Consider the following 22343-nt stretch of genomic DNA (forward strand, 5'->3'; position numbering starts at 1 on the left):
ATTTGTGCGTGACCATGCTTCTCTTGAGTATGCGCTGCTTTGATGATCAAATTTTATTTGATCGCGGTAAAAAGACTTGGATGTTATCGTAGCGATGTATTGTCTCTAGCACAACGAAACATATTGTATATGTAAAAAGAGTACTGTACAAGTGTGCATACATTATTCAACCAAATCACTTAATATACATGAGCATCCAACACCTGAAACAAGATAATCACATGGAACGACGCCATGATACAAGATAACCAAGGTAGCTAAGCTAGCCAGCTAATGTTGGCCATGCTTCTTTGCTTCCTTCTTCTTGTGATGCTCGTGGATGGCGAGGCCGACGCTGCCGGCGGCGATGGTGGCGGCGATCTCCTCCTTCACCCTGTGCGACCGCGCGTTCTCCGGCTCCTTCTTCGCCTTGTGCTTCTCGTGCTGCCCTCGCATAAAATTCATTACAAGTTTAGAATCTGACATGGCACGCACGCGTCAAGCTTACAACGAAATGGATAAATACGGATGGATTAATTTAGGATGTATGTGTATTTATTGCTTCTTGTTTAAAATTGTGCGCATATTTTGTTTCGCTAGAACGAAAGTTAGATCGATCATTATTTTGTTGTAGTATAGTTTTTATATTATTATACTTGTATTGAAAATTTTTTTTACATGAATAATCTAATAAATTAATCTTTAGTTAAAGTCTTGGTTCTACTAAAATAAAATGTGACTTATATTTTGAATACGATACCATGGCGTATGCTCCGGCGGCGACGGCGCCGAGCTTGGCGAGCTGCCCCATGTGCTTGTGGTGCTTCTCCTCCTTGCGGTGGTCGCCGGCGGCGAGCTTGTCGTCGTTCTTGTTGTGGAGCCCCATTGTTGCCACTCTCTAGTCTCTCTCTAGCTTGCGATCGATTCTACGAGCGAGTACGTACGTGAAATTTACTATGAACGTGCTGTGATGCTTTGATATAGCTGTGTGTGTAATGAAGCCCATGCTTTGCTTCTCATATAGCGCTCGATCACTCACGCAGACAAGAACACACGTACGCCATGTCGGCCGGCCTGCAAATTAACTTGAAGATTAATTTGACGTGTAATTTTTTTTCTTGTTTATAATTTTCTGATGCACGCAATCGATTGAATAATCCAAGTAACGCGCATTTTCGTTGACTCTTGCTTGTAATTTTAGTATACGCGATTAAGCAAATTTGGGCGCTGGCCGTGTACGAACTACGCACGAAGGCAGCAGGAAGCCAACGTATACGTTGTAACTCGTACGTACGTGTGGCTCAGTTTCAAGCCAGATCGACCGTCCAACGAAAGGGACACTTTTTTATTTTTCTTCTAAAGCCTCGAAAGTGGCACGCATGATCAATCAACTAAGTAATGAATTAAAGCAGCATTTTTTTTGTGTGGGAGACTTAACCGCGTCGAGCCGCCGATTTCTTACCGGCACAGAGTTCTTTTCAACAGAGCAGTTATACCTGTACCTGTCCATTTCGTGATAGATGTTTCAGTCATTGATCTATAAACCAGAAGAGTACGTCCAGGCAATAGAGACAATTAAACAAGCCAATGCAACAGTAGTACGTTTCGTACGTGCCTTTCCTGTAACCTTCTTCCCATTGGACGATTAGCTCTGAAGCAACCAACTAATCCACAGTTCCACACTACCCGCGTAAGCAAATTAACCTTCTTGCAGTTACTCCAATAATCTACGCGTCATCCAGCTCCTATATATAATCATCTTAATCCCAGCCAAGATCTCAGTCTCAGCTCATCCAAGTTCCAACGCACCTGCAGATCACAGACAGAAATTAAGCACATCTCTATAAGATCGATTGATTATCTCCACACCAACTTACGAACACAAGATGTTTGGCCACCACAAGAACGAGGAGCAGGCGGCGGCGGCGCCGGCCAAGGTGGCCACCGCCGGCGACTACCGCAAGGAGGAGAAGCACCACAAGCACATGGAGCAGCTCGCCAAGCTCGGCGCCGCCGCCGCCGGAGCATACGCCATGGTACATATCATGCTCCATTAAATTATATATTAGTATTTATATTGTGTTCTAATCGATTCTAGTGATCTTATAATTATGTAATGTACTTAACACCTGCAAATCATCCGTCCTTGCTGAATCTGCAGCATGAGAAGAAGGCGGCGAAGAAGGACCCGGAGCACGCGCGGTCGCACAAGATGAAGGAAGGGATCGCCGCCGCCGTCGCCGTCGGCAGCGCCGGCCTCGCCTTCCACGAGCACCACGAGAAGAAGGAGGCCAAGAAGCACCGCCGCCATGCCCACCACCACTGATTCATGCATCCATATGCATTGCATTGCTACTTTGCTAGCTTCATCGTACGTGTATACGTACGGATATATATGCCACTACATGTGTATTTATGTTTGATTGTTTTTTCATTCATTTCTTAGTACGTTTCTCTTCTTGTTCTTATTCTGCTTGTAGTAGCTATACTATATATGTGTATGTACAAAATACGAGTAAATAAATAAGAGAAATATCATGTTCTCCTTGACAATCTTCAGTAGTCATTAGTTTCATTACGGCACGGTTGAGAGAAGCCCATCTTCAGAAATGTGAACAATTTTTACTCATCGCGATAGCAGTGTACTAAAATTTAGATCAAAAATATATTTTTTATAATTATGTTGAATATTTTATTTAAAACTTTAGTAATATATATTTATCAATCTATCCATTTTAATATGATATATGACAACAAATTTATCCCGAAGTTATATATTTTAATTTTAATTTTATTTTTATAGAATTTTACTATATATGCTACTAGTATGGTATAATAAAATCATATCCATTAAATTCAAAAGCAACGAAATGTTCACAAGCATTCGAGGATACATTAAAAAAAAAATCCACGTAAGCCTAAATCCTACATACGTATAAGTCCTAATCTCATCCTTGGGCTGCACCAAATCGAAAGCTCGTTATTGGGCCGCCCATAAGTCTCAAAAGGAAACAGAAAAGGAAAGAAGAAAAAGAGAGAGAAAAAAAAACCGCGCCTGCTCTCATGCGGAGGCGGGAATCAAGATGCCGCCGCCGCCGCCGCCGTCGTTCCCGTCGCTGGACGCCTTCTACCTCCACCTCCTCCGCGGCTGCACCTCGCTGCGCCACGCCGCCACCGTCCATGCCCACGTCGCCCGCGCCCACCCGGCCGCCTCCCTCTTCCTCCGCAACTCCCTCCTCTCCGCCTACCGCCGCCTCGGGGGCCCACTCCCCGCGCGCCGCCTGCTCGACGAAATGCCCCGCCGCAACGCCGTCTCCTTCAACCTCCTCATCGATGCCTACGCCCGGGAAGGGCTCGTTTCCCTCTCGCTGGAGACCCTCGCGCGGGCGCGGCGCGCGGGGGTCGGTGTCGACCGGTTCTCGTACGCGGCCGCGCTCGCCGCGTGCTCGCGGACAGGGGGCCTGAGGTCGGGCAAGGCCGTTCACGCGCTGGCCGTTCTTGACGGTCTTTCCTGCGGGGTGTTCGTCTCCAACTCGCTTATCAGCATGTACGCCAGGTGCGGCGACATGGCTGAGGCGAGGCGTGTCTTTGACATTGCCGAGGAGCGGGATGACGTCTCCTGGAACTCGTTGGTCTCTGGGTACGTGCGCGCCGGTGCACGAGACGAGATGGTAAGCGTGTTTGCTATGATGCGCCGCTGCGGGATGGGTCTGAATTCGTTTGCTCTTGGGAGTGTCATCAAGTGTTGCTCTGGCCACGGAGACGGGGCAATGGACGTTGCTGAGGCAGTTCATGGATGTGTTGTAAAGTCTGGGTTGGACTCTGAACTGTTTCTTGTGAGCGCCATGATTGACATGTATGCCAAGAAAGGCGCTCTAATGGAAGCTGTTGCGCTCTTTCGGTCAGTGCAAGAGTCCAATGTGGTTGTGTTCAACGCTATGATTGCCGGTTTCTGTCGCACTGAGACTGTGATCGGTAAGGAAGTTGCAAGTGAAGCGCTAACTCTGTATTCAGAGGTGCAAAGTTGTGGGATGCAGCCTACTGAGTTCACGTTCTCCAGTGTTTTACGGGCGTGTAACCTTGCTGGATACCTTGAATTCGGGAAACAAATACATGGCCAGGTGCTTAAGCACTGTTTTCAGGGAGATGATTTCATTGGTAGCGCACTCATTGATTTGTACTTCAACTTTGGCTGTATTGAAGACGGATTTAGGTGTTTCAGATCCATACCTGAGCATGATATTGTCACATGGACAACTATGATTTCTGGGTGTGTTCAAAATGAACTTTTTGAGGAGGCGCTGAATTTGTTTCATGAATCTTTAGGTGCTGGATTGAAACCTGATCTTTTCACTATATCAAGTGTGATGAATGCATGTGCAAGTTTAGCTGTTGCAAGGGCTGGTGAGCAGATCCAGTGCTTTGCCACAAAATCTGGTTTTGATCGGTTCACTGTCATGGGAAACTCCTGCATGCATATGTATGCAAGGTCAGGAGATGTTGATGCTGCAACTCGGAGATTTCAGGAAATGGAATCACATGATGTTGTCTCTTGGTCTGCATTGATATCAAGCCATGCACAGCATGGTTGTGCAAGGGATGCATTACATTTCTTCAATGAAATGGTGGATGCAAAGGTGGTGCCAAATGAGATTACTTTTCTCGGTGTCCTTACTGCCTGTAGCCATGGAGGATTGGTTGATGAGGGACTCAGGTAAGTCATTACCATTTCTTATCAGTTCATTCTTTCAGTTAGCAGTACATTTTTTGTCACAAAAAGGAAAAGAATATGTTAATGCAACTTTCAACTTTGTTATGTTTCTAGGGTGCATACAACCTCCTTAGCAATAGTTATTCCAGCTTCTTATATGCCATCTCCTTTGATGTCTTCATGCAGGTACTATGAAATAATGAATAAGGAATATGGGTTGACTCCAACCATAAGGCATTGCACTTGTGTTGTTGATCTTCTTGGGCGAGCTGGGAGACTAGCTGATGCTGAGGCCTTTATAAGCAACTCAATCTTCCATGCTGACCCAGTCATTTGGAGGTCATTACTGGCCTCGTGTCGGATTCATGGAGATCTGGAGAGAGGTCAACTTGTTGCAACTCGGTTAATGGAACTAGAGCCTGCTTCGTCAGCATCCTATGTAATTCTTTACAACATGTACCTGGATGCTGGAGAGCTCTCGTTAGCTTCAAAAACTAGGGATATGATGAAACAGCGAGGTGTGAAGAAAGAACCTGGCCTTAGTTGGATTGAACTGAAGTGTGGAGTTCACTCTTTTGTTGCTGGTGACAAGTCCCATCCAGAGAGCAGTGCAATATACACAAAACTGGCCGACATGCTTTCCAGGATTGAGAAGTTGACAAACACTGGTACTGAAATCCCTAGAAGGGAGCAAAATTTGATGAATTGCCATAGTGAAAAACTAGCTGTGGCATTAGGAATTATTCACTTGCCTCAGTCAGCACCTATAAAAGTAATGAAGAACTTGAGGGTTTGCCGTGATTGCCACTTGACAATGAAACTGATATCAAAGAGTGAAAACAGAGAAATCATCTTGAGAGATCCAATTCGCTTCCATCACTTTAGAGATGGTTCTTGTTCCTGTACGGATTACTGGTAGTGACTCATACAATGGTTATAAAGTGAATTATTGGATTTGTACCTTCCAGACAGCCCCAAGGGGACACTTGGACAGCGTTGAATATGTTCAGTAGAGATCCAGCCAAAGCCCTGCAAGTAAGTTCTTAAAAAAAGAACATTCAGAAGAGATCTAATTGGTACATGTGTCTTGGTTTCTGGAAAGTGGGCAATCAGCATGAACCATCGTTTTTTGGGGTAATTCTCTGCTTGACGACATGGAGTCATGGATCATGGTTCTGTAACCAGACTACCAGAGACTTATTACAGGTATTATTCGTGAGATTACGCTGCATTCTTCTGTTGTTATCTGACTAAGGCCGAATGGAGTTGATTCACTTAACTAATAACCAGTGAAGATGAGAGTACTTTGTACAGGCGAATGGTATCCCCATTTTCTTCATTTGTTGAAGCACGATGTTATTCCTGAGCTGATTCTAGTTACCCTAACCCATCGACCATCTGTTTACAGATGCTGTACAAATTGAAAAGAGAGTTCATTCTATAAAGTTTACATGCACTTTATTTACTATATAAATTTCGCAAGATGAGCCAAAAAAAAAAATTATGGAGATGGTTGCACTGATTGATCGCCCTCTAGAGCAAATCTTCCTGCGTCAGTCAGAACATATTAGCACGGCAGCTTTGTGTCAGCTAAGGGGATGTAGCTCAAATGGTAGAGCGCTCGCTTTGCATGCGAGAGGCACGGGGTTCGATCCCCCGCATCTCCACTTTTTTTTTTGTTTTTTCTCCCCAAACCCTGTATCAAGCAGTTGTTTAACCAGCTGCATTGAATCATTTTATTTCTCCATCTTTGGTTGTTTTCCCCCCCAAACCCTTCATCAAGCAGTTGTTTAACCAGCTCACTATCTTTCGTTTTCAGAAAAAAAAGAAAATGAATCTTTTTTTTCCTCATTTTTGGTTGTTTTTTCCCGAACTTGCATCGGAGTCTTTTAACCAGCTCACTCTTTCGGTTTCAGAAAAAAAGGAATTGAATCGATCAAATCTTGCATCAAGCAGTTGTTTAACCAGCAGACTGTCTTTCGTTTTCAGAGAAAGTTGAATCGATCAAATCTTGATACTTAGGTGCCAAATGCCATCAACCCACTGATTGGCAACTGGCTAATGATACAGGCGGTTAACAGTATCGTACTCCCGGACTTGTCAATCCTACCATGTGCAGAACGTTTGTTTGTGTTCTTATTAAAAGAAAGATACAGCTTCTATTCCAACGTATAATCATTTCTAATTTACTTAGCAAATAATATTGTGTATTCAAAAGATTCCGTTTTAATCACTTCAACGGTTAAATTTTGAATATCTAATTCCATATCAATTTTCTTATCTTATTAGTTAAATTTAAATTTTAAAGCTTAATTGTGAGTTGCTCCAGGAAACGATGAATCATCTCACTCTAATACTGTACCTCTCTCAAAATAGAAGAAAAAATAACAATGAATTAGATAAATATATAGTACCATGTAGTTGTACACTTTTATCTAAGGTGGTGTTTAGATTGAGAAAATTTCTGGAAGAAGTGTCACGTCAAATGTTTGACTGGATGTTGGAAAGGGTTTTTCGGACACGAATGAAAAATGAAGTTCACGGCTAGCCTAGAAACCGCAAGACGAATCTTTTGAGCCTAATTAATCCGTCATTAGCACATGTTAGTTACTGTAGCACTTATGGCTAATCATGGGCTAATTAGGCTCAAAATATTCGTATAAAGATTTCTTCCATAACTGTGCAATTAGTTTTTTTGGTTCATCTATATTTAATGCTTTATTTAGATGTCTAAAAATTTGATGCGATGTTTTTGAAAAAAAATTTTGGGAACTAAGCAAGACCTAAGTTACTGCTAGATTTTTCTATTTCAAGACGATATTTGGCTGTGTTCAGTTTCCAAAAACCGTTGGGAGAGAGGTCACATCGACGTATACGGTCATATATTTAAAAGTATTAAATGTAATCTAATTACAAAACAAATTTCAGATTCCGTCTAGAAACCGCGAGACGAATCTTGAGTCTAATTAATTCGTAATTAACACATATTGGTTACTGTAGCACTTATGGCTAATCATGTACTAATTAGGCTCTTTTCCATAACTATATAATTAGTTTTAATATTTATGTATATTTAATGTTTTATTTAGGTGTCTAAAGATTCGATGTTATGTTTTTGAAAAAGTTTTTGGGACTTAAAGCATAAAATGGAAGCAACTGCATTGAATACATGTCAATTTTCTTAGCAGCCAGTGAAGCATAAGATAAAAAGAACCCTGCCTAGAGTTTCCACCTGGCTTCCGTCAGAAGAAATGGGAGTGATTGTTTAATTTTTTAAAAGAAAAAGTCAAACCGTATATTTGTAAATAAAAAATAATAAATAAAATTTTTTATACATGTTCTTAGCAATATAAAAGTCAAGGCTAAAAAATAAATTACGATAAAAAACCCTCAGAATCTACTCCAAATTAAAGATTAAAATTTTAAATTTTAACTTATAACCAAGGGTGGATCTACCACCGGGGCTAGGGGGCTTCAGCCCCTTCTAGCCCCTCTGCACCATCGAAGCCCTTTCTTTAGCCCCGTAACAAAATTTCTGTTATTACTGAAGAGAAGAATAGACTAGAAATAGTTCTCTTTCGTCCAGCCCCTCCTAATATTTTTTTAGATCCGCCATTGCTTATAACCATAAGCAGAATCGAGAAGTTGGGGCCAAATGATTGAACCTCGCGCTAAAAAGGCTTTGCTTTAAAGTATAGATTAGGAATTGGAACAGCTGAAAAAAAGAAAGAGGGTCTACAATCATTCTATCTCAACACTCAGGAACAAGACGGCTATCCACTCTTGCATTAACATAGAATGATCTGTTTGGTTTTCTCGAGAGGAAAAAACGAAACAATATATTTACGAAAAAAATAATTTATGAACAAAATTTTTATATATGTTTTTTTATTTAAAAGCAAATGATGAAAATAAACTATGATATAAAACCCTAAAAACAACTCTAAATTTAAGTTTGGAAAATTGAAATTTTAAGCATAAACATAAGCGCAAACATAAAGAAAAATGGGCTTTTATAAATTTAGCACTATTTGTTACAACAAGGGTGTCACTCGAATAATAGTTCTGATGACAGCTTTATAATTTTCGTCCGATAATTTTACAATAACAATTGGGACCAACGAAAAATTCGCAATCCCAAAAAAAGGAGTCGTAGACCATGAAAGCGATCAATCACGAGAAGAAGAAGCTACCTTGCCTGCCAAGGAAGCTCGACAGCGAGACCACCAAAAACCAATTAATCAGGAGTTTGGCTTGTATCATTATCTGACTCTAGTACCAGTAAAATAATATTCCACTAATTAATTAATGTGATGATACATAGGTCTGATCTACATAGTAACTACGTTCCATAATAACTTTCTTTTTCGATTTATATGTTCAAAGTTTGATCATTCGTTTTATCTAAAAAATTTGTTAAAAACTTTAAAAAATTATTACGCATAAAATATTATTCATGTTTTACCATCTAGTAACAAATTAACAATAAAAATATTAATTACAAAAAAATTAATAAAACAAAGAGTTAAATCAGTGTATCTAATAACTGAAAAATGAACGGGAAAAGAAGATATAGTCAGTTGTAACTTATTCTGGTAACATTTCTGGAAAATCTAGAGAATACATACCTAGTACTTTCTTCGGAAGACCTTTTTTATATTGACTACTACATCCGTCCCAAAATAAGATCATTTTTTAGTGTTTGGATACAATGTTTTGACTTTTTGTCTTATTTGAATTTTTTGCGATTAATATTTTTATTCTTACTAGATGATAAAACATAAATAGTATTTTCCGTGTGACTAATTTTTTTTTAAAGCATTTGTACAAAATTTTCAAATAAGATGAGGTAGTATATTTATATGAAAAGTAATAAATTTATATATAAAAAAGTAATATACGTAGATATATAGATTAATTTGGATATAGTAAAAAAGTTTTACAATAAAAATCAGAAAGAAATAAATTAGAAAAAATAAATGATTTAGAGTTCGTACTAACCAGTAGACATATAGTAAAACACCTAATTAAACAATCGGTGAAGATTTGAACATGCTCTGCTCTCTGGTCTCCAACGAAAACTACGAAGCAGACCACGTGGCCAGATTCTTTTATTAAGATGATGATGATACTAATACTTATCTCTGTTCCATAATAATGTTATTTTTCATCTTATTTGAAAAATTTGTACGAAAACTTAAAAAAATTAGTCACGTATAAAGTACTTATGATCTAGTAACAATAAAAATATTAATCATAAAAAAATTCCAAATAAGACGAATGATCCAACGTTGAACACGGAAAACAAAAAATAAGGTTATTATGGGACAGAGGTAGTCTGTTGGAACTGTTCTTTTCATTGTTATTATAATTAGGCCTTATTTAGTTCCCAAATTTTTTTCCAAAAACATCACATCAAATTTTTGGACACCTAAATAAAACATTAGATATAGATGAATCAAAAAACTAATTGCACAGTTATGGAAAAAATCTTGAGACGAATCTTTTGAGCCTAACTAGTCCATGATTAGCTATAAGAGTGCTACAGTAACCAACATGTGCTAATGACGGATTAATTAGACTCAAAAGATTTGTCCCGCAGTTTCCAGTCGAAATCTGAAATTTGTTTTTCCATTCATATCCAAAAATCCCTTCCGACATCCGGTCAAACGTTCGATGTGACCCCTTTAGCAAAAATTGTTGCCAACTAAACACCACCTTATTATTACGAGGATAGTGGTAGAATTGAACTGATAATTAATCTTCCTTCCCCTGGAAGACTGGAGCCATTCTCTTTCTCTCCTATAAAAACGACTGCAATGAGAGTTGCTACTACAAAGCTGCAGATAAGTGAGCAGCAGCAGAAAGTGACCACTGGTAATTAGCTGAAATCTACTCTGGTTAAGCACCCAGCCATGGGCTTGTTCTGCTGCATGTCGTCGCGCGCCGAGGTCGTCGTCCCGAAGAAGCCCCGAGGCGACTCCGACGACGACGATTGCAGCAAGCAGCAGCAGAGGCAGGTGGTGAAGCAGCAGGTCGGCGGCAAGGAGGAGGAGGAGGGGAAGACGATGGCGGCGGCGGCGGCGGCGAAGAAGAAGAGGAGCAACCTTGATGGCGCCGCCGTCGTGACGCCACACTTCCCCTTCCATTCTCGCCCCGGCCTCCTCTAAAACGTTTGATCCTATTCCATCATCAAGAATTATCACGTTGTATATTAGGCGTAGGTTTGTGATAGATTTGTAGCGGGCGGGGCATTTAACTTTTTTTTTTCTTACGAATATTAATAACAGATTTATTACTGGATCTATATATATTATATATTATAGACTTATGAGGATTCATATGTCATAGGCATCGAGCGACAAATCTGTTTTAACACTCGTAAATGGCAAAAAGTTAAGTTTCTCGATTTGTAGTAGCTCAATTTCTAGTTATCTTGAAGCTTCGACTTGGATTCAGGATGGTTGCCCTGCGAGTTCTCTCTTTTGGTTTTGCGTTGATTACTGCAGTGAATCTTCTGTTTATGCCTCTGAACGGCTCTTGGTTCCAGTGATGTTCTCCACCTGCATACTAACAATAATCCCCTGAACATAATTTTTGCCGGGTTGAAGACTGGCCAGCCAATTTCAATAGAGCTTGGAACTTTTATCGGCGGTAGAAAAATCGTTAATTTGGTTCTATAATTAGTAAAAAAATATATTTTACTAGTAGCGGTATAAATCTGATCTATTGATTAGAAAAAAGTACATAGTTTACGTTAGTATTCATTCCGTCCCAAAATAAACCTACATTTTAGTTTTAGTTTTTAGATACCATGTCTTATTTAAAAAACTATAATTAATATTTTTATTGTTTTTAGATGATAAAACATGAATAATAGCTTAGGTGTGACTAATTTTATTAAAAAAGTTCAATAAAACGGATAGTTAAACGCTGGACACAATAATCGAAAAACACGTTTTTTTGGACGGAGTGAGTAACTATAGCCTTAAGGATTGTTTAGATGGTGCTAAAAACTTTAGCCTAATGTCACATCGGATGTTTGGACACTAATTTAAAATATTAAACATAGACTAATAAAAAACTAATTTCATAAATGAGAGCTAATTCGCGAGACGAATTTTTTAGCCTAATTAATCCATAATTAGCAAATATTTACTGTAGCATCACATAGGCTAATCATAGATTAATTAGACTTATTAGATTCGTCTCGTAATTAATCCAAGATTATGAATGAATTTTATTAATACTCTACGTTTACTGTAATAAGTGTCTAAACATCAAATGTGACTAGGGGCTAAAGTTTAGCCCCTGAAAACAAACACCCCCTTAGTCGTACGCTGCTAAGGCTGACACTGAAACTCTTAGGCCCTGTTTAGGTCCCAAAAACTTTTCCCCAAAACATCACATCGAATCTTTGGACACCTAAATAAAGCATTAAATATATATGAATATTAAAAATAATTATACAGCTATGGAGGAAATCGTAAGATGAATCTTTTTAGTCTAATTAGTATATGATTAGTCATAAGTGCTACAGTAACCAACATATGTTAATGACTGATTAATTAGACTAAAAAAATCTGTCGCGTGGTTTTTAGGAGGAATCTGAAATTTATTTTATAATTAGACTGTGTTTAATACTTTAAATGTGTGACCGTATATATTGATGCTACGTCTCTCCGAAAAAAATTCAAAACTAAAGGCTGCCTTAGAACCTACCTTGCCTGTGAATCGGATCACCTGCCATTGCATGCTAATGGCAGTTGATGAATGGGACGGTGATATTAAAATAATACGCCGCTACAGGTCCAGCACGACAAATTTATTCCGAGCGTGTTTCTGCCATTGCCTGTGGATGTTTTTTGTTTCAACGGAATTGCTAAGCGGAACAATTCCGAGCGTGTTTCTGTCATACAACGGTACAGCCCAGTCAAAATCCAACCACCAATTTATCACTATTTGAAATTGGTGACTTTTAAACTTATGTTTAATCATTTGTTTAACTTAAAACTTTTATACAAATATATAAAATTATAATTTATACTTAAATTATCTTAAGTAATAAATCAAATCATAATAAAATAATTAATAATTATGTGAATTTTTTATAAGAAGAATGATTGTGTTAAAAAACAAAGTATGTTAAATAAAATGAAAAGAAGGAAGCATTGGATAGAAAAAATGTGTGTGTATATATATATCATGAGTGTGCAGGGAGTAGCTACACCTGGTAGCAGGATCTAATATATTTACTTTACAAGAATTCAGAAAGTAGATCAAAATAAGAAGCTAACTATGAACACAACACTACACTATTTTACCATGAAATGGAAGCTGCTAATTTTCAAGCACACCTTTCTCCTTTCTGCCTGCAAAATACTATAGGCACGTCATTCAAGCGAACATTTCTCCAGCTCTGGAGGTTGCAGATCTCTGCCCCTCGTGGAGACGCCCAGAGTCATGCCAACGGAGACGAGAGTTTCAAGTGATCTGGCACTGTTAGCCAGAAGATCAACGTCGAATTTTATTGCATCCTGCCATCAAAAGAATGAAACCATTTGAGCGATAGATATGCCGCATGAAATTTGGGTGCCTGGTCGAATACGATAAAATTGAGAATGGGGAAACCTTCTCAAAGACGCATATTACTGTGCTCCCTCCAAAAGAAAAATACCCAAACTGGAGAAAAATACTATGCATTAGACAATTTGTAGACGCGAGCAGAGCACAGTTGTTGCATAAAACACAAATGCATAAAAAAACCTCATCTCCTTTGCGGACATGGTCACCCTTCTCTTTCAAGAACGTGATGCTTCCTACCATTGTTGCTCCAATGGCCACGAATGCCACCTAAAACCATGTCACGGGCAGTGCAGTACATTGTGAGTGAAGGCAAATTTATAGGTACTGTATTCTGTGGTAAAAAATAATGTTTTATGAGACTACGGTTGTTTCACATCACATGTGCATAATTAAATTTCGTGTCAGTGCATAACAATACTTCGTGAGTTCATGTATTTTGAACATGCTGTAAAACATTACAGTTTTCAGCAAGAATGAAACCAAGCTATATGACCAGTAGCATCCTATTTGGTCAGTTTGTTTAGAAAAAAAAATAATCCGAAATTTCAGCATTACAAATGCCCCTACTGATGTTTGTTTTACAAAACTTTTTTCTTTTTTGGAAATCAGTCACCTACTTATGTTTGACAAAAGAAACAGCAAACGAGATGCACAAAAAGCGGCAAGTTGGTGCCTGATAAGTCTGCAAGGGGAAAAGGGTAGAAGTACAAACCTTTCCAAACTCTGAAGTTGAGATTATTGAAACAACTCTTTTGTTCTCCGTGAAAACATTACAATATTTACTGTTCACAGCAATAGGATTGACCTATCAAATGAAAATATATTAGTGTCAGCCATTTAATGCTGAGGAATGATGGACAGATCACATGACACGAGACATCCACCTCCACTCTGCACAAAGAGGCACCAAGCAATGATAAGTATACTACTATACCGTGTACAAGCATCCAGGAATTTCCACAAATTTCTCCAAAGTTCCTGAGACGGGTACATGAAACCTATGGTAATCCTGCAGAGTGCAAAATTTGAGTTGCAGAACTACAACATGTCTTTTAACAAAGCCATGAGTTTTTGGAAGCAAAGAGTTTACTCCAAAAACCTTAATAAACATGGATTGACAAGGATATGTAAAGCTTACCTGAGGTGCAAGACGAAAAATTACTAATGAACCATTGCAAAATGCATTAGAGTGTAAATCATTCCCAAGGAGGCCCTCAATTGAAAATTTGCGACCCTAGGAACAGAAAGAAAAATGCAATGAGACTTCTAGCTGAACAATCTATCATTAAAAGTACTGAAAACTTGTCATTAAAAACAAAACACTATTTCACAACAATTTGATTTCAAAGTTGATGTGTCATTCCATTTATACTGTCCAATATTGTTGATTATTGTCCCTTGGCAAATTATGTTAAGTCGACAGTGTGCTGTAATTTGTAAGAACCACTGACAATCAACCCATCACAATCACTTTCTTAGTAGATATCATTTCAAGCATGGCACTCTTCCAGATTGCTTAAATACAGTATAGGAACACTATTAACTTGCTTGGTTCAAAGTATGCAATCAGCCTAAGTGTCAGTTTAACAAATATTAACCAAAGAATGCATTACCTTAATCCATAATCGTGTGCTCTCATCAACAGAACTGAAAGCCATTAAACGACTATCAGCAGCACAGGTAGCAATAGTGTCTTCCTCATATGATGCAATTGGTCTGGCCCCAGGCTTCAGTTGTCTTATGAAGAATTCATTAAATGTCTGAAAACAGTGTTAATGCTATTAGGAACAGGAATTCAGTAACCACTAATGATCATCTCAAACAGCAGGTGCATTTGCTAGACTATTAGGTTATCGGGCATTGCATACTTATAAGTAATGAGCAAAGGATAGTTAGAATCATTTTGCAAAATGCATGTTTAATGCACAATAACATTTGGTTTCTCGCTAACCAAGAGTTTGTCAGAATCCTTCGTAACGTGCAATTAAAGATATCCTTATAAATCATTATTGGAATTCAGAAATTAGTTATCGAAAATTCCTTTAATTCATACATGTATCTATATAATTTAGAAACTGTAAATATTGTATAGCCACGTGGCAATGACCACCCCCCCCCCCCCCACCCCACCCCACCCCAAAGGAAAAAAAACTGAAGACTAAGATATTGCCTATAAAAGAAGGTTCTGGCCATTAGTGGATAAAAGTGGAGACAGACATTGCTACCATACCTTAAAACTCTCAAGAGGATCCTTGACTTCATCCAGATTGATCTGATCCTGCATTTTGTGCAAATCATGCCATGGATGATATCAATAGTTCTGTGTATAAAATGTGTAAACATTTGTAATGGAAGTAAAAGGTGCAGCATGCAGCTCCCAGACACTAAAAAAAGCCATGGGCCTTCTATAACAGGTACAGAGTCCTCTTTAAAGCAGTTCTGGCATTAAGAGCCCTATTTGGAGTTTTTTATATTAAAAATGAACATCTTCAATGACATAGTCCATATGAGTACAAGAAAAAACACAGCCCATACCTTAAACAACTCAAGGAACTTGGGAATATCTTTGGCAGATTCAGGCGAGTTCATCTTTTTTCCCTGCTTCTCAGATAAGTTCTTCAAGAGATCTTTGACGCCTGCATGGAAAAAATCCCAAAGAAAACAGGTAGGTGTTAGCATCCATCGAGAAGTCTACACATTAACACATTAAGTAATCACAAAGACCAGCACCAGCCATAAAGAAGATCAAAAGAAATGCTTGTCAATCTGTTGTTGAATGTATGTACCAGTGAAAGAAAATACAGATAATTTGAGTATTTGACTGAAGAATCTAATTTCTGTTGGCATTCTAGGTATATAAATGGCTAATGGGAAAATATGGGACAAACTGCACTGTTTCCTCTTCCAATATACCTGTGTCAATAAGAGTGAGGCCAACTTTTGATTGGTACAAAGCCCTCATGGACAACACAATCTTTCCATCTATGACTTCTTCAACTAGCCTCTTAGTTCGCCGGTCGAAAACCTAACCCATGTATCAAGTTAGTGAAAGAAAGGAGCTATGCAATCAACATACACAACTTCACGAAGACAACATGTTGAAGCAGATCCCAAAGGACCAGAATAAGTTTTAAATGAGCACATAGGACTAGAGAGTGACTGTTAATCTCACAAGTGGATTAATTGAAATATACCAAGATATGCGAGGCAGTAGAGCCTGAGTGCAAACCAACATCATATGAGGAAAAATGAGCCCATTCGCTGAGCTTAAACATCCACCTACACATGACAGTTATGACTTAGAATATTAGCTTACTCATTTCACATGAAGTTTCTAAAAAAATAGAAAAATATTGCATCTGCTAAGTAAAGTGGGGCACTTTACCCATATGATGCTTGCTTATCTGTTAGAAATCCTCCAGTCATAATCTGATTACCAGTTCCCTCATCGAAACAAAGTGTCATGTGTATCATATCATTTATTTTATCGTGCTTTCCAAGAATTTCACCACAGACAGGACAGTTACTGATAAGCGGTTCTCTGAAAAAGAAGACAGAGAATAACTAGTGATACCATTACGTTTTATAGATAAACAATGATTAACTTTGGAAAGTAAACTAAATATGATAAGGTAGTGGTTGGCTACCTCTCTTGTTGATCAGCTAGTAGAGCTGCCAGTTCGTCCATGTCAACTATGCCATCACCATTTGTATCAGCTTGGCGGAAAAGCTCTTCAATCTAGCATATGAGAGAAACTAATATTACTAGGGAGAAGCAACCTTATTACAACTAGAACAAAAAAAATCTAGAAATCAAGGTCTGAGAATTCAGATAATGACAGACCTTTGCAACTGCTAATTTATTACCAAAAGCTTTCATCAAGTCTGAGAATTCAGATAATGACAGCTTTCCATCTTCATTGTAGTCCTGTTTGTAAAAATAACACATTAGTGCTCTGTAGAGTGGAATACAAAGCAATGAAGGCAACACATGCAATGTGAAATTGATAGGCAAGGGTTTTGGAAATAATGTAATTGTGCTCAGGTGACTAAGTTTGTTCCAAGAAGAATATTTGAGCTAACTAATATTATAAATAACGCAACCAGAGATGGTAAAAGGTATATCCAAGCTGCCATATTCAACCTAGGCCGCGTTCGGCCGGCCAGCTTAGTTATCTAACTCTCCTCGTATTCCGTGCGCACGCTTTCCGAACTACTAAACGGTATATTTTTTGCAAACAATTTCTATAGGATAACTAATTAATCATGTACTAATCTATTTTATATATTTTTTAATAATTAATAATTAATTAATCATGTACTAATCTATTATTATGTTTTCCGTGCCAGATAACTAACCCTCCCCTCACCAACTGCCGAACGCAGCCCTAATATCCTGGCTTCTTGAAAATTGAAGGATTGGTCAAATATACCCTCATAGACCATGAGATGGCCAGGGGAACATTCAGTATATCCAGACATTTTAAATTCACAACCAATCAGGAACAGCATGAAAATGATAAGTTTTTTTTTTTAATTTTGAAAACGATGACGTCAATGTGTTCTATTGTTCAAGAGAAGGCTATTAGGTATTATTCAGATATATATACAACAAATGTTTATTCAGTATTGAGAAAGTACCACTATAGCCAGGACACGACGTGCAAAACTTTGTTCTGTTTCAACAGGATCCTGCAACAGAAACAGAGAACAGTTTTACCACTTGGAAGATGCTCCATGAGTGCCAACGGCAAAATAAAGGGGGAAAAGTAGTTACTTCGATATAACATGAGATAGATATGCTGCCCACAATAGTAGCTGATGATGATGGATCCAACAGAGAAAGGACTTCAGAGTGTTCATCCAAATCCTGTCATGGAAATTTTTTTCATGTTAATAGTTTTATACAAAGTTTGGAATATGTCTACAAATTTGAAGGTATTACTCATATGTATGTTATGGCACAGTAAGACCTAAGGAAGAAGAGGGCTTATAAGTTTCAGTCTTAACTGCATCCAGCCATCCATGTATTAGGGGAGGTATGATATGGATATACATATAGATTTGAATCACAATATTTGTACAATGTGTCACTTTCTTAAATAAAAACATGATTGTAGGGTTTTCTCGTACAAAAAATCATTCAACTAACAAGATTTAGAGAAAATATGGTTTGTCAAAATAAACTACGAAGCAAACTGCATAAAAAAGATGGCTTGGTTAAAGTGAGACTGAGACAGCAAAGGAATATTGTTACCTTAGTGAGCAATTCAAATAGATCAACCTCACAGTAACCAACCAAAGTATTCTTGGAGAATCTGTTAGTCTACAAAATAAAAATCATTGACAGCATTAGGTGCCATGTTGGTTTGACTAGCACTTGCCATCAATTCAAGTTTAAACTGCCATGTCACAGCATAAGCACATTCACTGATTCACTTATAGTCAAAGGTCAAACACAATGGCAGCATACCTCAAATACAGATATGCGTGCAATATGAGGTCCATTTGTTTCTACCACAACCTTCTTTTCCTGCAAATATATTAACATTGTCAAACTAATAACTAGCTTGACGGAGCAGCAGTGTAGCATGTACAACGCTATACAGCTCCATAGGTGAATTGAAAGCTAGCAGCTTACTCACAGAGTTCCATTCGGGCGTAGAAGTGCTGTATAAAATGTGTGGGTTTGGCAAAGAGGGGAAAGGAAAACAGTGTTAGATTCCAAATATGAACCGAGGTAAAAGGAGGCAAATTAAGAAGATAAAGTAGATATAGTAAATTTTACAGTTGACTACATGACTTTTTTAGGCTGTTTCACATATTGCAATTAAAAAGGAAATTCAATTTCAATAAAGGCCTGGTAAATTAGGTTTGGATTTTAACAGATCCCAATAGCAAAAACATCAATCCAATTCCTGTAGACAGATTGTACGGACCGTTTAAGCTTGTCCTAAAACTTACTACGCGCTTTTATTTTGGAACAAAAAAAACTAATCAAAGCGTAAAATTCAAAAGCTACCACAATACCACCTCAACGACGAACAGATCATGAGTATGGTCAAAATGGGGAAAAATGAAGCCAGAAACTGACAAGTCAAGGAACCAACGCAAGATATTTTGTACACGAAAGAAAAAAATGCTCAACTTGTCAGACTTCTCGGTGCGGTATGTGCGCTCCCCGAGCGAGAGGCACGCAATGAACTTGTCCTTGAACTGCATATCCGCCTGCGGGCAACAACCAAATCAATCAAACAAACGCATACATACAAACACCAACAGCGTAAGACACACCGAATCAAAAACCGCCGATCCCCAAATTCCAGTTCCACCCCTCCTTCGCAGACGCACCCAGCGCGCACGGATGGAACAGCAGACCGCACGCCCCTCCGTACCTTCACTATCCGGATGCGCGCGATGCCGGCGAACTCCGCGGCGTCGATGGCCCTCCCGGACGACTCGGCGGCAGCAGCGTCGGAGGGGCGGCCGGAGCGGTGGCGCAGGCGGAGGCGGCGGCGGAACCGCTCGAGGCGCGACGGCAGCGGCGACGGGCGGTGCTCGCCGTCGCCGGCGGCGCAGGCATTGTGCCGGGAGGGGGAGTGGCCCATCTGTCAGTGAGACGGCGGGCGGCGGAGTGGTTGGAGTTGTTGCGGCCTTCCGCCCGCCTGCGGGAAGTTGGACTCGACGTCTCGACGGCAACGCGCACGAAGACTCTCTCTCTCGCTCGCTCGCTCGATCAAAGGGGATGGCCTTTTAAACCAACGCAAAGGGACGCGTCACCCGGAGGGCCCACATGTCATAGAGTGAGCAGTTAGAGGTGGTTTACACGTGGCTGGGTGGGTCCCACCTGTCATCCGACGAATCCGATTGACTAATTAATGGCAGTTCCCACATGGCACTGTGGACCATGTCCACCCCTTTTTACATTCGAGTCCTTTATAAAAAATTATTTCATAAATAGATCTTAAAAAGTTTATTCCAAAGATTGGCCATTTTCTTGGATGTCAAGGCCATTGGTGGCATCGACGACCTCGTCTCATAACGCTCACATCAAGGGAGTTGATGCCAAAATAATTAGCATGAAGTACATATTTATACAATAAGTTGTTTATATTTTATCCTATCGATCTGTTTATAAGATAAGTTATTTGTAGATATGTTCTTAGCTGTCATGATGTATGGGTGTTGACGTGAAAATAGTTGACACCGAGGCATCGGTGCTAAGAAAATAGTCTATTTTTAGACTAAGTTTTTCTTAAAAAAATTGTTTATAAAATAAGTTTTTAAAATGGTCAAAATTCAAGAAAATCAAGGCACTAATGGCCCGTCAGTTGTTACATCTGGGAGTAAACGAAGAGGCTAGGGCCCATCAGGAGTCGCCTACGTGACTGCCATGTGGGGCCCAAAAAAGTAGGGACCCGGTGGCAGGGACAGACATGTGGATGAGGGGATATGCCTTGGGTGGAATCATTTTCGTTTCCTTTCCAGAGCAGAAGTCGCAAGACAAAATTATGGTAGGCGTGGCCCGGCACGATCGGAATATCATCGAAGGGTTGGTGGTACTGTTTCATTCTTTAATATTTAATTACAATATTTAACTTTTTGTTTTATTAAAAAATACTATTACTATTTTATGTTATTATATGATAAAACAGGAATAGTATTCCATGCATAACTATTTTTTGAATTTTTATAATTTTCTAAATAAAATAGATGGTTAGACACTATAGATAGAAACCAAAAAAGAATTTTTTTTGACGGATAAAGCAGAGGTCAAATGGAAGACACGGTGGAATGGACGAATCAATGAATTCATATGAAGCTCAAAAAAAATGGATTCATATTTTGGATTCAACGGAGGACGAAGGGGTGTTTGTTTCTAGGGGCTAAAGTTTAGACCCTAGTCATATTAGATATTTGGGCACTTATTATAAATAGTAAACGTAGACTATCAATAAAACTCATCTATAATCTTGGACTAATTCACGAGACGAATCTAATGAGCTTAATTAATCTAGAATTATCTTATGTGATGCTACAGTAAACATTTGCTAATTATAGATTAATTAGGCTTAAAAAATTCATCTCATGGATTAACTCTTATTTATAAAATTAATTTTTTATTATTCTATTCTTAATTGTCCAATCATATAATATAATATAATATAATATAATATGAATGGATATGTGGCTAAACTTTTTAGTCCACTGCCCCGCACCCGGAAGTATCCTCTACACTGTCAATCGCAGAGGAAACGACAAGTGCCACGAGCCAGCAGCAAAAGTAAGACGATGACCAAAGTGGCCTTGAATTGCTCTCACGCTTTCTCCCTTCCCACTCTTCCCAAGCTAAAAGCAACGTCTTCTCTCGTTTGCTCATTTGCTGAGGGCCTGAGGTCAACCTATGCATAATAATGCATGACCGTGGGTCGCATCCCTGGTTAGATCTAATTCAATTAAATAAATTAAACTTTATTCTGCACCGAAACTTAGAGGAGGTATGTTTGGTTTTTTCTAAAAAAAAATCAATCAAAAAAAGTATATTTATAAACGAAAAATATTTTACGAACAAAATTTATATATATATACATATATATATATATATATATTCTTAGCCATCTAAAAGCTAAAGCTGAAAAATAAAATACGATAAAAAACCTAAAAATCTAATTTGGTTGAAAATTCAAATTTTAATGTATATGTGTAAAAAAAAGATAAGGATATTATTTTTTAAGTTTAACCAGAGTCAGATCCGAAATTACTCATGAACATAATGTCATGATCCATAGTCTACGTTCCACGACCCTAACTCCTTTTCCTCCAATATGATTGATTGGGTTATAGGCTTATAGCTCGTACATCCACACAAATATGAAAGAACGAACCAAATATAATTCATATATAAATTTTGATATCTATATTATTCATAAGCTTTAGAACATAAGTTTGAAAAATAGATTACCATAAAAAACACATATCCAACTCTAAAATTGAGCATCAATTTTTTTCTCTTTCTTGCCAGTTCATTCATATATGGGCCTGGCTGAAATGAGACGAAATTCAGAGC

The 22343-nt window shown here is 38.6% G+C and overlaps 4 protein-coding genes and 1 non-coding gene across 5 annotated transcripts; 3 read left to right on the forward strand and 2 right to left on the reverse strand.

Moving 5' to 3' along the window:
- Positions 1–71: 71 nt before the first annotated feature.
- On the reverse strand, positions 72–950 carry LOC102717300 (abscisic stress-ripening protein 3-like). The gene is made up of 2 exons (XM_006645297.3): positions 740–950; positions 72–423 (listed from the first exon to the last, which is right to left on the reverse strand). The coding sequence occupies exons 1-2, from the start codon at positions 863–865 to the stop codon at positions 271–273; spliced, it is 279 nt and encodes a 92-aa protein (XP_006645360.1). The 5' UTR covers positions 866–950; the 3' UTR covers positions 72–270.
- Positions 951–1712: 762 nt separating this feature from the next.
- LOC102717023 (abscisic stress-ripening protein 1-like) lies at positions 1713–2526 on the forward strand. The gene is made up of 2 exons (XM_015840807.2): positions 1713–2015; positions 2141–2526. The coding sequence occupies exons 1-2, from the start codon at positions 1866–1868 to the stop codon at positions 2303–2305; spliced, it is 315 nt and encodes a 104-aa protein (XP_015696293.1). The 5' UTR covers positions 1713–1865; the 3' UTR covers positions 2306–2526.
- Positions 2385–6170, forward strand: LOC102715914 (pentatricopeptide repeat-containing protein At3g13880-like). The gene is made up of 3 exons (XM_006646642.3): positions 2385–2388; positions 2956–4693; positions 4877–6170. Exons 1-3 carry the CDS (start codon positions 2385–2387, stop codon positions 5607–5609), a joined length of 2475 nt encoding a protein of 824 aa, XP_006646705.2. The 3' UTR covers positions 5610–6170.
- A 114-nt stretch (positions 6171–6284) lies between these two features.
- TRNAA-UGC lies at positions 6285–6357 on the forward strand. The gene has a single exon. It is a non-coding gene; the product is annotated as a tRNA-Ala (tRNA).
- A 6510-nt stretch (positions 6358–12867) lies between these two features.
- Positions 12868–19987, reverse strand: LOC102716188 (phosphatidylserine decarboxylase proenzyme 2). The gene is made up of 21 exons (XM_015835598.2): positions 19672–19987; positions 19425–19504; positions 18922–18946; positions 18750–18809; positions 18534–18602; positions 18054–18146; positions 17918–17968; positions 17121–17204; positions 16924–17015; positions 16662–16817; positions 16471–16555; positions 16190–16301; positions 15812–15912; positions 15507–15554; positions 14890–15036; positions 14415–14510; positions 14211–14285; positions 13989–14081; positions 13457–13543; positions 13322–13372; positions 12868–13227 (listed from the first exon to the last, which is right to left on the reverse strand). Exons 1-21 carry the CDS (start codon positions 19882–19884, stop codon positions 13084–13086), a joined length of 1962 nt encoding a protein of 653 aa, XP_015691084.2. The 5' UTR covers positions 19885–19987; the 3' UTR covers positions 12868–13083.
- Between the last annotated feature and the right edge of the window lie 2356 nt (positions 19988–22343).

Source organism: Oryza brachyantha, chromosome 1, assembly GCF_000231095.2.
Source record: "Oryza brachyantha chromosome 1, ObraRS2, whole genome shotgun sequence".
NCBI lineage: Eukaryota > Viridiplantae > Streptophyta > Magnoliopsida > Poales > Poaceae > Oryza > Oryza brachyantha.

Coding starts and splice junctions, on each gene's coding strand:
- LOC102717300 (XM_006645297.3), bottom strand. CDS start 865: ATGGGGCTCCACAACAAGAACGACGACAAGCTCGCCGCCGGCGACCAC. Junction 424..739: donor CCGCCGGAGCATACGCCATG/GTATCGTATTCA, acceptor ATGCGAGGGCAG/CACGAGAAGCACAAGGCGAA.
- LOC102717023 (XM_015840807.2), top strand. CDS start 1,866: ATGTTTGGCCACCACAAGAACGAGGAGCAGGCGGCGGCGGCGCCGGCC. Junction 2,016..2,140: donor CCGCCGGAGCATACGCCATG/GTACATATCATG, acceptor CTGAATCTGCAG/CATGAGAAGAAGGCGGCGAA.
- LOC102715914 (XM_006646642.3), top strand. Junction 4,694..4,876: donor TTGGTTGATGAGGGACTCAG/GTAAGTCATTAC, acceptor GTCTTCATGCAG/GTACTATGAAATAATGAATA.
- LOC102716188 (XM_015835598.2), bottom strand. CDS start 19,884: ATGGGCCACTCCCCCTCCCGGCACAATGCCTGCGCCGCCGGCGACGGC. Junction 18,603..18,749: donor CACGCATATCTGTATTTGAG/GTATGCTGCCAT, acceptor TTTATTTTGTAG/ACTAACAGATTCTCCAAGAA. Junction 15,555..15,811: donor AGTTCCTTGAGTTGTTTAAG/GTATGGGCTGTG, acceptor CACAAAATGCAG/GATCAGATCAATCTGGATGA.